A 15,792-nucleotide genomic window follows, 5' to 3' on the forward strand; every position below is an offset into this window, starting at 1 on the left:
GACATCCTTCACAACTTCAGTCTTTTTCCTGTTTATCATGATGTTACTTATTAGCCCAGTTGTGAGGATTTTTGTTTTCTTTATTGAGGTGTAATCCATGCTGAAGGCTGTGGTCTTTGATCTTCGTCAGTAAGAGCATCAAGTGCTTTTCACTTTCGGCAAGCAAGATTGTGTCATTTACATAAAATAGGTTGTTAGTGAGCCTTCCTCCAATCCTGATGCCTTGTTCTTCTTCATATAGTCCAGCTTGTCAGATTATTTGCTCAACATACAGGTATGGCGAAAGGATACAACCCTGACACATACCTTTTCTGACTTAAAACCATGCAGTATCCCCTTGTTCTGTTCAGATGACTGTCTCTTGATCTATGTTTAGGTTCCTCACGAGCACAATTAAGTGTTTTAGAGTTCCCAGTCTTTGCAAGGTTATCCATAATTTGTTAATGATACACACAGTCGAATGCCTTAGCATAGTCAGTAAAACACAGGTAAACATCTTTCTGGTATTCTCTGCTTTCAGCCAGGATCCATCTGACATCAGCAACGATATCTCCGATTCCTTGTCCTCTTCTGAATCTGGCTTGAGTTCCTGGCAGTTCCCTGTCAATACACTGCTACAGCCTCTTTTGAATGATCTTCAGCAAAATTTTACTTCCGTGTGATATAAATGATATTATTTGATAATTTCCACATTTAGTGGGATCACCTTTCTTGGGAATAGGCATAAATATAGGTCTCTTTCAGTCGGTTGGCCAGGTAGCTGTCTTCCATATTTCTTGGCATAGATGAGTGAATACTTCCAGCCCTGCATCCATTTATTGAAACATCTCATTTGGTATCCCGTCAATTCCTGGAGCCTTGTTTTTGCCAATGCCTTCGGTGCAGCTTGAACTTCTTCCTTCAGTACCATTGGTTCCTGCTCATGTGGTACCTCCTGAAATGGTTGAACGTTGACTAATTCTTTTTGGTATAGTTGGTTAATTCATTTACCAAACGACTTTTTAAACAAAGAGGATCTTGCTCATTGGTCTCCTCTATCTACTTGTGGTGTGATTCACATCTTCCTGGGATGTATATACCTGAGTTCCTTTTCCTTCTCTTTGACCAGTTTATATGCCTGTCTTCCTCATGAAAAATTTCAGATCCAGAACAAGTACTTGATATCTGTGTCTTTTCCTTGGCTTAGCAAGAAACTCCTGTTGAATACATACAATTCACTCCATGTTAGTGGATCATTTCTAATGACAGTAATGTGACCATCTGAATGCTTTGTGAAAAACAGATTAGATTATTTTATATATTGAAAGAACTACACTAATGCTTAAGGTTTCAGTGTTCCTCTATAAAATTTAATACTCTTTTTATTTCCTCAGTTTCTGGTGAAGGTTCATGGCTCAGATGTCCCCTGCAGGACAAATACGAGTATTATTACGACATTGATTCGAAGGAGAGTTCCTGGAAAATGCCTGAAAATGCCTCACTTAAAAAATCATGGCTCCTGGGAAAAGACATTGAGGTAGGAGGTTGGTGTTTGAAGAAAACCTGAACTATACTCACAAAGTGTCACTGCTTTTCTATTTTTGAGTCAATGTAAGTAAGGGGAGGGATTAATTGATTTACTTGAAGGCTGAATATGGAGTAAAATCTTCATGAACTGCAGCTGGACTTGGCTGTGTGGTAACTATCCTTTTAGAATTTTCTCCATATAAGCATGACAAAACCAACAAGAGAAAGCTTTCCCGGCTTATTTTGGTTGGTAGATTATCCTAAGAAACAGGTTCCCAGGTTTTCTTTGACAGAATTGAATTTGTAATAATACCGTTGGCTTTCTGTATTCAAATGTCTTGTTTCTTCCCCCCTCTCAGCACGTAACTTAGCATAATAGCTTTCCAACCAAAATGTTATTTTTCTCCATTTTGTGCTGCAGATGGCTTCAGGAGCAGAGGACAGAGTTGGGCAAAGAACAGGACAAATAAACTTTAAATGTTTGCTTTGTCTAAAAAAAGGAGCCCTGTGGTGCCAACGATTAAGTGCTGTGTGGCTAACCGGAAGGCTGGCAGTTCAAACCCACCCAGTGGCTCCATAGGAGAAAGATCTGGCCATCTGCTCCTGTAAAGAGGACAGCCAAGAAAACCTACTCTGTCACATGGCATCACTATGAGTCAAATTGATTCAATTGCACCTAACAACAGCAACATCTTCTAAGAAAGTCATGCTAAGAAAATATGTTAGCATGTTTTCCCTATTTAAACAAAAGTGTTTCTAGAGCTTTGTCTCTATCCATGTCCAAATGTAAGTGCTAACAACACAAGTGAATGCATTTTATACCCGGTTTTGGATGAACTGACATTTTAAAAATCAGCCATGTGCCCATATCAAATAACCAAAGATTAAACATACAATGAATTAAAATTTCTTACTTAACCATTGAAGATTCCTTTTAGCTAATCCTTGATCAGTGTTTAAAAGCTTTGGTTTATCAGATTGTACTTATCAAAAGCACTTCCTCCCTTCCAACATCTTTTGTAACCAAAGACCTATAAATAGTACTTTCTGTTAGAAGTAAAGAAACAGTGCATTAGTTAGCATATACAGCAACATTATTAAATGGGTATTTAGTATATTAAAAATAGAAGGAAAAAACCTATTTGGAATGGGCGGTGTTAGGATCTCTTGTTCTAGTGCATTTTCCTGTTACTTATAAGGCTGGCCTAAGTTCCGGGGCACCTAATGATTCCACTCTGTACGTAAGTCTTATCCATTTTAATCCTAATTCTGTCCCCCCAAAATCAGTTTTTTATATGTGCAGAAAACCAAGGCTGAGTATTTACTGGAAAAAGATAACAAATAGCTTAAGAGCAGTACTATACTGAGATATGGGGCCAAGGATTTCTTTTCAGTCTCAGTGCTGAGTCATTTAAAATCATTCGTTTTTTAGTTCCACCCTTCTTGCTTAAAGGAATGGGAGGGGAGGATTAACAATAGATTGGCCTCTTTGCATGTGATCACAGTTTTATTAGATTTGTACTATTTATTTACTTACAACATGGAAACAAGAAACTAGATTCTTGGTAGAAATCCCCTAAAACGAAAGAAGACTTAGCTAAAAATAAATAGAGAGGTAGCTATTGTTCAAATATGGAGACCTGTTGGCACAGTGGCTTCATGCTCAGCTGTTAACCAGTAGGTTGACGATTGGAACCTATCCGGGGGCTCCGCAGGAGAAAGACCTGGCAATCTGCTGTTGGAAAGATTGCTGTTGGTGTTGTTAGGTGCTGTCTAGTCAATTCTGACTCTTAGCTACCCCATGTGACAGAGTAAAACTGCCCCGTAGGATTGTCTAGGCTGTAATCCTTATGATGGCGTAGTGGTTAAGAGCTACAACTGCTGACCCAAACATCGGTAGTTCAAATCCACCAGGCGCTCCTTGGAAACTCTATGGGGCAGTTCTACTTTGTCCTGTAGGGTGGCTATGTGTCAGAATGGACTCAACAGCATCAAGTTTGGTGGGTTTTTGTTTGTTTGTTTGTTTAATCTTTATGGGAGCAGATCACCAGGTTTTTACTCCCACGGAGCCACTGAGCGGATTTAAACCACCAACCTAGAAAACCTTTTGGGGCAGTTCTGTTCTGTCAGATAGGGTTGGTACGAGTCAGAATTGACTCAACAACACCTAACAACAACAACAAAAGGTATTATTAGAATGGCCTTCTATGTGAGCATTTGTGATAAAGGAATTCTGCTGTTTTCTGTGAGGTTGGTAGGAAGCCGTGAAGAAACAGGAGAGAGTTAAGTCAAAGGAATGTGAAATTGGAATCTAACCCTTGTAATAAGCTGTCGGAAACAAGTTAATGTGGCCAAAAGAATCTTTCTTAACTGGTTTGCCACAAATACCCAAAGAATGTTTAGCACTGCATGTAAGCTTTTCTGAGTCTCAAAAGCATAGCCGAGCACCCTGTGTTGGTGTAAGGTTTCACTTGCCAAAGCACTTTCATATCAGTTTGATCCTTAAATAATTTTCTGAGTGGAGGTAGGGCAAGTATTGTCACCCCTCATTTTCTAGGTGGTAAACTGAGGCAAGGTCCCTGGGTGGTACAAACAGCTTCTCCTCATTTGCTAACCTGAAGTTGGTGGCTCAGACCCACTTAGCCGTACCATGAAAGAAAGTCCTAGTGATCTGCTTTCATAAAAATTACAGCCAAGAAAACCCTGTAGAACAGTTCTATTCTGTAACAGATGGAGTTGGAATTGACTTGATGACAATGGGTTTGCTTTTTGTTTTTGTTTTTTCCTTAAACTGAGGCACAGAATGGGTGTAGCAGTTTGTGTCTGTCACCTAATTTGTTAATTAGCTGAGGCTTATACCCAGTGTTCTCAATTTCTAGTCTGCTATCTTTTCCACCATTCTACTTTTGGCTTGTTTTTGCCACCAGCTGCTCTGGATGTATTAATAACACAAGATAGTGACTCAAGACAGATTTATTCTAACACAGAGAGGCAGAACCTTTAAAAAAATGACTAATGTTTCCCGGGGGAAATACTCTTAAAGAAGTGTTCACTAGGATTGACTTGAACTTGGGACCAAAAGTTGAACCCAAAAGATGTGAAAATTGCTGATGGATCCAGGTATTATAGTATTTTTAAAGAGAAAGTACTGATAATAATTGAGTTCCATTTCAGAACATAGAAGTCTAGATCTTGTAGACTCATTAAAAGTCAAGAACATGAGAGATATTGCAGTTAGCAGTATTGTGGTCAGTCACCAATTCAGGATCTACTAAAACTCAAGAAGAAAACATGGCCTAAGGCTGATGATGCTACCAAAAATTCTGAATGTCAAGAAGATAACTGAAGAACATAGCTTATTTACACATCTCAGACATTCAAAGATCCTGCACTTTATAAGAAAATGACATTGTAGCAATGGATTATTAGCGCTAATTTGTTGAAAAATGAAATATGGACAGTATAAAAAAAACCATATCACTATGATGGAAACAGCTTTAAAGAAGAAGCATCAAAGGGTTAAAATCCAGAGCCAGAAATTGCTCACGTAGGAGCAAAAGATGCTCTAGACATAACTTTGTTATACTGAGCAAGCGGTAGGCTGCTAACTGAAATGTTGGTGGTTCAAACCCACCTAGTGGCTCCGTGGGAAAAAGACTTGATGATCTGCTTCCATAAAAAATTACAGCCTGTAAAGCCCTATGGGGTAGTTCTGCTGTGTCACATGGGGTCACTATGAGTCAGAAATTGACTTGATGGCACCTAACAACAACAGTCCATTAGGATTATTAAAAAGTACCCCTCCAAAAGTATTTCTTCTAAACCACCTGAAATTACTGATTTTATTCAATGAACGTACATGTATATGTCTTCTCTTAAAGTTATTTCTGTAGTTTTTACATGATTTCACTTCTAACTGACTACTTAAATTAACCAACCATTAGTCGCAGTTGCACAGGATAAGAGGCATTAGCCATAGGAGTCCAGTCTTTGTCAAAGAACAGAAAAGTAAAACCAGTTCATAACCTATAGAAAGACTTCTCACAAACCCTTTTCTTTCTTCTCACTCCTCTAGATTTCCCCCATCTGTCCATGACAGCGCTTGTCTTCCCTTTCTCTCCCTCTTTCCTCCTTCCCCAAATGTTTTATTTTTCCTAGACCGTAATTGAGGTTTTCCCCAACTCATTGCAGGGATCTGCCTACTGTGGCCTGGGGAGGAAAGGGAAGCCTGGGGCTGCAAGGGCTCTATTCCTCTCCTTGGGAGCCTCAGGGAGGGAAGAAGGCAAGTCATATTCTCACAGTGATCACCCTTGTCCCTGTCACAGTCTGTAGTGCTCAGGCCTCACCCCCGGTCCTTGGGAACATCATCTGTACATCTCTGATTCCATATCCTCAGATCATTCAACCATGTTCCTATTCCAGCTCAGCACAAAGCTCAGAGGATTCGAAAATCAATGATTGTCACTAGAAAGAAGCTAAGCCAGCTCACCCCTCGGCTCTGGGCAAATCCATTTTTAAACCAAGCCAGAAAAAGCTATCTGTATCATTTTTTTTATCATTTTCTAAAGATAAAAATTGCCAGAAGCTCTTAGAAGAGAACATAACTATTCTTCTTTCACCTGATGTGTGAAATATAACCTTAAGAAATCTCTCTTGCCAGGACATTATTTCGGAAATTACGGCAAGTTACATTCGTGAGAAGATATGGTCTGCTTCAGAAGACTTGATTCTTCGGTTTAAAAGCACACCTTCAGGACACCTCCTTAGTGAAGAGTTTGAAGCTAGGAAATCATTTTTGTATGATCAAGAAGCGTATGTGGTCAAAATACAGGTATGTGAATCATCTACCGCTTCTTAAGGCAGACTGTCATTTCCCCTGAAAACGTCTGCCAATTGAACAGTCAACCACAGTAAAACCTGTGAAAGCCAGAGCCTCGGTAAGGTGGAAACCTGCCAGAGAAGGAAAACTCAAACATTTCCACTAATAGAGAAGGATAGAAAACCGGTAAGACTGCACCCTGTCAAAGGCGGAAAACTTTTAACACCCGGAAAAACAAGGCAGTCCCTCTGAGTTCCGGCTCTCACAGGTTTCACTGTATTTGCATTCTAATAGACGAACCTGACCTCAGATTTTTATATCGTCAGTGCTTCCTAATCTACTTTATTAAGGCTTTGTAATGGGAAGGATCTCCACGTTGAATGAGTCTTTACCGGTTGGCTTCAGGGGCATTGTGGACTTGTACAGACCCGCTTGTCACCAACCTAGATGAAGCCAGACATATGCCTCAGATCAGAGTTGAAATTACGTTTTCCTAAAAAGCTGGATCTCCGTGTGTGTCCTCCTATCTGAGTCAGGTGCTTTACAATTTGTTTCCGTTTTTTCATGGTTTTTGGATGTTGAGTGCTATCTGAATGTCTGTGCTTCTCTAGCCAGAAAAAACAGAAGAGCTAATGAAATAAAACAGATTTAGTGTCTCTTTTTTCTTCTCACACAATCTGTTGTTTTTCATTCAGGCCTGCAAAAAATCCTTATTCCCAGTTGTTTTGTTTTGTTTTGTCTTAAGTTGTTGTTTAGCTTGTGTGACTTGTCTGAGCCTTCTGGTTGGCAGGAGAGGAATCTTGCCAGATTTAGGTGTTTCTCCTCGATATTCCCATAGCTCCCTCTACCTACCAACACACTGGGTTCCAGAAGGCTGTGTGTTTGCCCTCCAGTAACTCCAAAGCAATACTATTATTGACTGGCAGTATTGGATGAGTTTTTGCTTTGGCCAATAATTATGATATTTTCTAAATTGAAAACTTTTAAGTTGCAGATGTCATCAGCGATGTACTTATTTGCGTCTACCACCTGCCTATAATGTTGTTCAGGACAGAAAATGAGTTTTAAAAACTTTTGTCTTCTTGTGTTTTGAATATGGTACGTGCTCAAATGTTTGAATTTGCTCAGAGCTTAGGATGTTAGTAAGGCAAAAGTGATGATTTTTTTTTTTTTTAAAGAAAGTCTTCCTCTAAATCTGCCATTCAAAGGATTTCCTAGAGGAGCCAATGTTTTCCTCTTCATTCCTTCTTAAAAGAAAAAAAAATAGACAACTCTTAGTGTGGTAAACAAACACCTGAAAGTACAGAAGGAAGCAGCATCTACTCTAATCTCAGGCTCTAGTTTGCACAAAGTTTAGAGTGTCAGCCGAGGTAACACAACGTAGACCAACACCATGCCTGCCAGTCTTGGAACACAGAGCACAGTTACAATGGAAGATGTTCTGAAGAGCCCACTAGTACAGTATCTCTAGGATACTAGGATCTAGGACTGAAGTCATGAGGAAGCTGGGGGAAAGACAGGATGACCATTTGCAGCCTTTCTCCACCACCTCGACAGAGGCAGCAGGACTGAAAAGGGAGCCATTAAACTATGAAGTTGTTCCACCAGGCTTTTTTGCACTGATTTGGAAGTTTCCTAACAAGGAAGTCATAAGGTCTAAAGGCAAGCCTGCATCATAGATGTAGGCCAGAGATGAATATGCAGTCAATAGAAACTTGCCGATCCGTAAAACCAGAAGACCATCAACCAAAGGGTGCCACGCTATTCTCATTTCTTACCAAAGTAGTGCCCCCACTACCCCCTCCCCTGCCATAGAACAACTCAAGCTTTTTACCTGGCTGAGCCAGCCCCAGACACAGCAGTCTTAACGAATTCAGAGAGAAATACAGAGACAAAGCTCCTAGGCTAAGCCCAATCACCCCTGTTTGACCACCTTTATCACCTCCACCCCAATCTCCTTGCAAGTACTGAGTAGTGGTGTAGAGAGCATATGTAGCCATCGTCCAACCCTCTGTCATAGATGCTTATGGAATAAATCAGAAGATGCCCAAGTAATCCTGGAGGGAAGTCAGAATCTATTCGGCCACATTATTTTTGAGCAATTAGAAGACCCTGAGACCCTGATAGAATTGCCTAAATTTAAAAATGAGTAAGCCAGAAATAAATCTTGAAAAGATAACATCCAAAAAAGAAAAAGGAATAACTGTGAAATATAAATGAAGTAAACATTTAAGGATACTCTTATTCCAGGAGATAAAATAAATTTTGTACTGAAACTTCTTTGTGCTCTCAATAAAATTAATAAGATATGGACTTAATGAAACAGGGTAAGGCAATAGAATAAAATGAAAAGACTAAGCTAAGGAGGGCAAGAGCAGTAATGACATTGTAGAATGTAAATTGAAACCATGGAATGCAGAATAGACGCTGAAATAATTGAAACGGTTTTGAGAAAAATCATATACTTTTCTCCTCTAAAAATTCTATTATTTTATTGCAGGGTTGTGAGGATTAAATGGAATAATTCATGTAACAGACCTTTCCCAGTATTGGGGCTCAATAAATGTTAGAAATGATGAAGTGATAAAGATGATGACTCAGAAGACAGATAATGGGAATTCTATATAGAACTTGTTGGTATGGCATGGAAAGAGATCAGAAAAAAAGGAGGGAAAACACATAGCTACAGAAGAAAGTTTTTCTAGTACTGAATAAAGCTAGAATACCACTTTTCGGGGAAAAAAAACCTAACAGTGACTACCTTGTTATCTAGTGCTGCTATAACAGAAGTAACCACAAATAGGTGGCTTTAACAAACAGAAATTTATTTTCTTACTGTTCAGGAGGCTAGAAGTTCGAATCCTGGGTGTTGGCTCTAGAGGAATGTTCTAGTCTCTTTGAGCTTCTGCTTCTGGACAATCTTCAAGTGGCTTGGCATTTCTCTTCCCTCATCTCTGCTTTTTAGCTTGCTTGTTTTAATCTCTTTTATGTCTCAAAAGAGATTAACTCAAAATACACCCTGTACTAATCCTGCCTCCTTAGTATAACAAAGACAAGCCTTTCCCAAATGGGATTTTAAGCACAGGCATAGAGGTTAAGATTTACAACACATATTTTGAGGGGACACAATTCAATCTATAATAGTGACAAACATCAGAACTTAGTCCTGGGACTTAGTGAATTAATTACTCAGCTTCATGTCAGAGAGTGCCACAGCATCCAGGCAAAGACAAGCTTCTCTGCCAAAAGGTCAGGTTACCTGGAGCAGTGGCAGAGTCTACAGGATGGGAGGAAGGAGGTGAGAATTATTCATTATATTTTTTTTTAAATATAACTGACTATTCATGTTGAAGGAACCCTAGTGGCACAATGGTTAAGTGTTCCACTACTAACTGAAAGGTTGATAGTTCGAATCCATCAGCAACTCCACAGGGGAAAAGACCTGGCGATCTGCTCCTGTAAAGATTTTACCTAAGAAACCCTATGGGGCAGTTCTCTCTCCCACAGGGTCACTATGAGTCTATACTTATATAATTCTGACTGTGAGTCAAAATTGACTCGATGGCACATAACAACAAAAACTTGTGTTGATTGCTCTATTTTACCTTCAAACAGGGAGGGAGATGAGGTAAATATTTAGGGCTTTTTTTTTTTTTTTTTTGGCTAACCAAAATTTGTACTTCAGAAGTCGAAGTTGGCAATTTGAATATTACAATCCTGGATGCCACATGGAGCCCTGGTGGTGTAGTGGTTAAGAGCTCAACTCCTAACCACGAGATTGGCAGTTCAAATCCACCAGCCACTCCTTGGAAACCCCATGGGGCAGTTCTACTCTGTCCTACAGGATCACTGTGAGTTGGAACCAACTCGACGACACCCAACAACAACAACAATCCTGGATGCTGTCATCAGGCAAGGCAACCAATTTAACAAGGCAGATTTTCTAGTGTTGACAGTTACAGTCTTTAAAACAGCAGTAACCTCTGAGGTCTAGGTATTTCGAAAGACTCTTTTGATACAGAGGTACTACAATGGTAACAGAAAATAAAACAAAAAAGATGGCTCCTATATAAATTTTCACACAAATTCTCATGCCAGACAAGAGAACAAAACTGATATCTTTATAAATGCTTTGTTTTTAATTTTTCTGTAAAAATCTGCTTCTCAGTGGCTTTATGGTTTAGAATTTTGTCTCCTTTTGCACCTTCATCAACAGCTCCTTCCTCCCAACTTCATGCCCATATTTGCATTTAATCAACAGCCTCTATTAGAAGAGCCTGCAATCTCATGACTATATATAGAAGTTCTATTATTAGCACTGAATAAAAAAAGTCTAGTCCTACTGGAACTAAAATTTATAAAATGGAAAAGAAGAACATAGAATTTTGACAAATGGAAATATGAGGCATGTAACTTTCTGCTCCTATAGACTAAAATTTTATACCCAGCCAAGTTACCTTTGTTTGAAAGGGTAACAATAAAATATTAATAAATTTAAAAGGATTCCAGAAAAATCTGTGTTAGCAATTAACAAAGAGGTGCAATGCAATAATAAAATCTCAAGGAAAAGAATAGCGGTAAGCATTGAATCTATAGTACATTGAAAGAGCGATACAGTATAGAGAAGTGTGGGGTTCATTCCACAAGTGCAAGAATGGTTCGATATTAGATAATCTGTTAATTTGATAGATTACTTATCCAGAATGTTTGTGAATCTGAGCTAATAGAAATTAATAGGAGTTTAGATCATTTAATTCCAGAAGAGCAGAATGAAAATTTGCACTAATTGCATACATTTTGTTTTGCCTTCCAATATGGACTAAGGAATGGTGTGTATAATATATATTTGCTTAATTGTGCTACTTTGCTTCAAACAGTTGTTACCCACTAAAATATCATTGACAACCATCACAACAAATATGTATGGCTCATTGCCCTGAAATCCCAGTAACCCACTAGTAGGATCCACTTCCCCTAGTCTCTGTTATGCTGTTGGGCCACTTTTATGAACTATCTGTTGGTGACATCAGAGCGGATTCTCCCATCATCTCAGAAATGCCATACGGTGATAAATTCCATGGTGGGTTTTCCTAACTGGATGATCAACTAAAAATCCTTTGACTTTGGTTGTTTAGATCTTTATTACTAAAAATGACCCACAAACCAGCACTGTCATTGCCTGGAAGCTTGTAGTAATGTAGAATATCAATCCCTACCCCAGAACTACTGAATCCTAGCCTGCATTTTCACCAGATACCCCAGATGGTTTTGTATATTCTTTGAGAAGCACTGTTAAGATGACTCCAGTTTTAAACCTCTCAATAGTTTATTTTCTTGTATAATTCTGTCACTAAACAGTTTTAAGGAGAAAAGCTGTGTATTCACCTCAACAGCTAGTAAAAATGCATTTGACAAAATTTCAAATCTATTCCTGATTTTTTTTTTATTACATTGACGTTTTAGTTTCAATCCCTAATTTTCTAATCCAGATATGAGTGTATTTCTCCATTTATTAGTCTTTTATACTATAGTGTAGTGTAGTATTATAATTTTATTCCTTAATATTCCTTTTTATACACCTAAGTAAATATTTTTGTTGCTGCTGTGAATGACATCTTTATTCTATTATGCCGTTGCTTATTTTTGACAAAGAAAATTTATCAAGTTGATATATTCATTTTATAACTAGTCAGCTGCATGTATCTTAATTCTAATAGTTTTTCAATTGATCCTCTTGGATCATAACAGCTTTTTTCCTTCTGATTTTTTCTTTAAATCTTGGAATATGTCAAGAAATAAATTGATATGACCTAAATAAATAATAATAAAAAACTATAAAACTTTGAGGACTTAAAGTCTATTTGGGTTTGACTTCCACTTCAGAAAGATGAAATAGATGTACTTGTCCCTATTCCTTCCACTAAGTACAACTAAAATCCCTGAACATTGTATATAAACTGGACATAACATGTTGGAAGATAGGAAAAATAAAGTCACACTTGCTAGAGAAACTTGGGACCTAAGGAATGACATGGTGGTGAGTTCTCTGGGCTTTCTTTTTGTCTCATATATCCCAGTCTTGGAGCTGAAGAAGCTGGCTACCTGGAAATGCCAATGGGTACAGATTTAAAAAAAAAAAAAAAAAAAAAGACAACTATCTAGCCAAGGGACCAGGAAAGGGACAGTCTAGCAAGACTGAAAACCTTTAAACAGTAACAGCTGTATTCTAGCCAAACATAACAGGAAAAGACTGTGGCCCTACCCCGGCCCACACCAGCAAAGGCCAAGTGGGGAGACTACACTTCCACCCTTGTGAGCTATAACAAGGTGAGGATGGTATAGAGGAGGTCATATAGAAAGCTGAGACTTTCAGTACCATAAAAAAAACGTAGTGTTAGCAGAGATAGTATGAGGAGTCTGGAATTCCACCCCCCACTGAGCAGTAATGTGGTGCCCCTTCCTATCCTGGGTAGGGTGGTGTCAGAGACGCATAGTGGAGTGTTGGGACTTTCACCACTACCCAGTGATAAAAAAGCCACCCCTCCTAATGTCAGTGGAGACCACATAATAGAGTAGTAATGAGGCACTCCTACCCTCCCTGCCAGGTATCAGCAGAGGCTTAGTGGGGAGCCACGCCCTACCTCAGGTGTCGATGGAGGTCAAGTAGGGATCAAACACTTCTACCCCCACCTGCCAGGAATGAGGTGGTACCTCCCTTCTCTTGCTAGAGAGGTATCAGGGAAAGCCAGCTAAAACAAAAGGATTAAATAAGATCCAGAGTCTTATGATACCCAAATTATATAAGGTTTCATCAAAATTTACCATTCCAAGAATTAGGAAAGCCACAATGTTAGTTTAAAAAAAAAAAAAGACGGTAGATTCCAGCATAAAATCTAGTCCACTGCCATTAGGTAGGTTCCAAATCATAGCAACCAAAACTGTCCCATAGTGTTTCCAAGACCGTAGTAAATCTTTTCAGAAGCAGACTGCCACATCTTTATTCAGCAGAGCAGCTGGTGGGTTTGAACCACTGACCTTTTGGTTAGCAGCTGAGTGCTTAACCACTGTACCACCAGGGCTCCTGATTCCAACATACAGATGTTGAAGATGTTAGAATTATCTGACAAAGATTTTAAAGCTGTCATCATAAAAATGTTACAACAAGCAATTATGAATATACTTGAAAGAAAGGAAAAAATAAAAAGTCTCAGCAAAGAAATAGAAGATGTAAAAAGGAACAAAATAGAACTTAAAAATATAATAGTTGTAAAAAAAAAAAAAAAAGAAGAAGAAGAAGGAGCCCAACAGCAGAATGGAAGAGGCTGAGGAAAGAATCAGAGAAGTAGAGGATAGAAAGATAGAAATTACCTGATCTGAGCAACAGAGAGAAAACAGACTGAAAAAAATGAGTAGAACAGGTATCTATGAGACTAACAAATGATTTAACATTTGTGTCATCAGAGTCCTAGAAGAAGAGAAGAAAGATGATGGGGCTGAAAAGTTCCCAATTTTAGCAAAAGACGTAAAATCACATGTTCAAGAAGCTGAGTAAACCCCCAAAAGGATGAACGCAAAGAAGTCCACATGAAGATACATCGTAGTGAAACTAATGAAAAAAAAAAAAAGACAAAAAAATCTTGAAAACATTTAGCGAGAAATGACAGTTTACCTATGTGGGTAAATGACAGAGAATTTCTCATCAGAAGGAAGTAGCACAATATTTTTCAATGTTGAAACAGAAGAACTATCAACCCAGAAGTCTATATTCTGAAAAAAATATCCTTCAGGAATGAAGGGGAAATTAAGGCATTCTCAGATCAAGGAAAACTAAGAATTTGTCACCAGAAAAAGAATGGCTAAAGGAAGTTCTCAAAACAGGAAGAACAACAGAAAGAGTAAAAATATTCGTAAATACAATAGATTTTCCTAATCCTCTTTAGTTTTTAAAATTATATTTGATGGTTGTCATGGATTGAATTGTGTCCCCCCAAAAATATTTGTCAACTTAGCTGGGCCATGATTCTCAGTATTGTGGGATTGTCTGTCATTTTATGTGATTGTCCACCAGTTTATGTGATTTCCCTGTGTGTTGTAAATCCTATCACTATGATGTAATATGATGAATTAGGAGCAGTTATATTGATGAGGTCTACGAGATTAGGTAGTGTCTTAAGCCAGTCTCTTTTGAGATAGAAAAGAGAAGCGAGCAGAGAGCCAGGGGGACCTCATACCACCAAGAAAGCAGTCCCAGGAGCAAAGCGTGTCCTTTGGACCTGAGCCACCTGCGCTGAGATGCTCCCAGAACAAGGGAAGACTGATGCATCACAAGGACCTTCCTCCAGAGCCAACAGAGAGAGAAAGCCTTCCCTTGGAGCTGACACCGTGAATTTGGACTTGTAGCCTACTTGACTGTGAGAGAATAAACTTCTCTTTTTTAAAGCCATTCACTTGTTGTATTTCTGTTACAGCAGCACTAGATGACCAACACAATGGTTGAAGCAAAAATTGTAATAGAGAGATAAAAAATACTATAAGTAAATTGTAATAGAGAGATAAAAAAATACTATAAGTAAATCAAAATGGAATTTTTAAAAATCTTCACTTAAACCACAGGAAGGCAGGAAAAAGAAAACCATGTAAACAGAAAACAAAAACTACAATGGCAGACTTAGGCCCTAACATATCAATAATTAAATGTAAATGATAAACTTTGTTCAGGCATGGTTATAGTGCTGTTGGCTGTGAGTTCATTGCTAATGAATCAACAATATATTTTTTTCAAGTTGTCTTTAAGCAGAAACAATAAGTTTATGTATTGATCGGTTGATGAAAATGTTATGATCGGAGGCTCATAGAAACCTAACCCTGTCTTTCTCCTAGAAGCAATGTTTCAGTCAGTATTCACTAATTCATAGTGACTTTATAGACCATCACTACCACAAAAAACAAGACTCGACTGTATATTTAAATAAAAAAGTGCTCATAAATGGGTTGGAATGAATTGAGATAGGTATGAATTTAATCCTTCTAGAGAGTTTTTGTAAATGTTATTCATAAAAAAAATTTTTAATAGTGATAATCTAATTAAGATATTTTGATAAATCATTGTTAAACTCTATGTAGAAATATATGAAATGATAGAAGATAATTATAACATTCCTATCTTCAGAGATCCAAGGGATCCAGGGTTGCAAATTAGTGGAGATCTTCCTTTCCATTCTGGTCCACAAGGGACTTTTTATCAGAGAAAAGATGCTTATTAGACATTATTTTGAAGTATCTTTTATTGTTACCAGATAATATCAGCACACTGTTGCTCTGTGTTTCAGGGAAATTCCATTGTATTATTCCTTCTTGTCACCCCGGACCTTGGTAAAATTAAGCTTTCAATTGGGAAAGTGGGCTAATACCTGGTAACTTACCACCCTCACTTTGCTTTGTTGAGCTTGGGACAAACCTCAGCTGTG

At 38.3% G+C, this 15,792-nt stretch overlaps 1 protein-coding gene across 2 annotated transcripts in view; it reads left to right on the forward strand.

The window, feature by feature from the left end:
* Positions 1-15,792, forward strand: part of IQGAP2 (IQ motif containing GTPase activating protein 2) — a 328,172-nt gene that overhangs the window by 250,574 nt on the left and 61,806 nt on the right. For both annotated transcript variants that reach the window (XM_049865807.1, XM_049865815.1), the window contains 2 exons: positions 1,374-1,516; positions 6,167-6,337. In XM_049865807.1, coding sequence (XP_049721764.1) covers positions 1,374-1,516; positions 6,167-6,337 — 314 coding nt within the window. The remainder of the gene's footprint in view (positions 1-1,373; positions 1,517-6,166; positions 6,338-15,792) is intronic.

The sequence above is a fragment of the Elephas maximus genome, chromosome 2, assembly GCF_024166365.1.
Source record: "Elephas maximus indicus isolate mEleMax1 chromosome 2, mEleMax1 primary haplotype, whole genome shotgun sequence".
NCBI lineage: Eukaryota > Metazoa > Chordata > Mammalia > Proboscidea > Elephantidae > Elephas > Elephas maximus.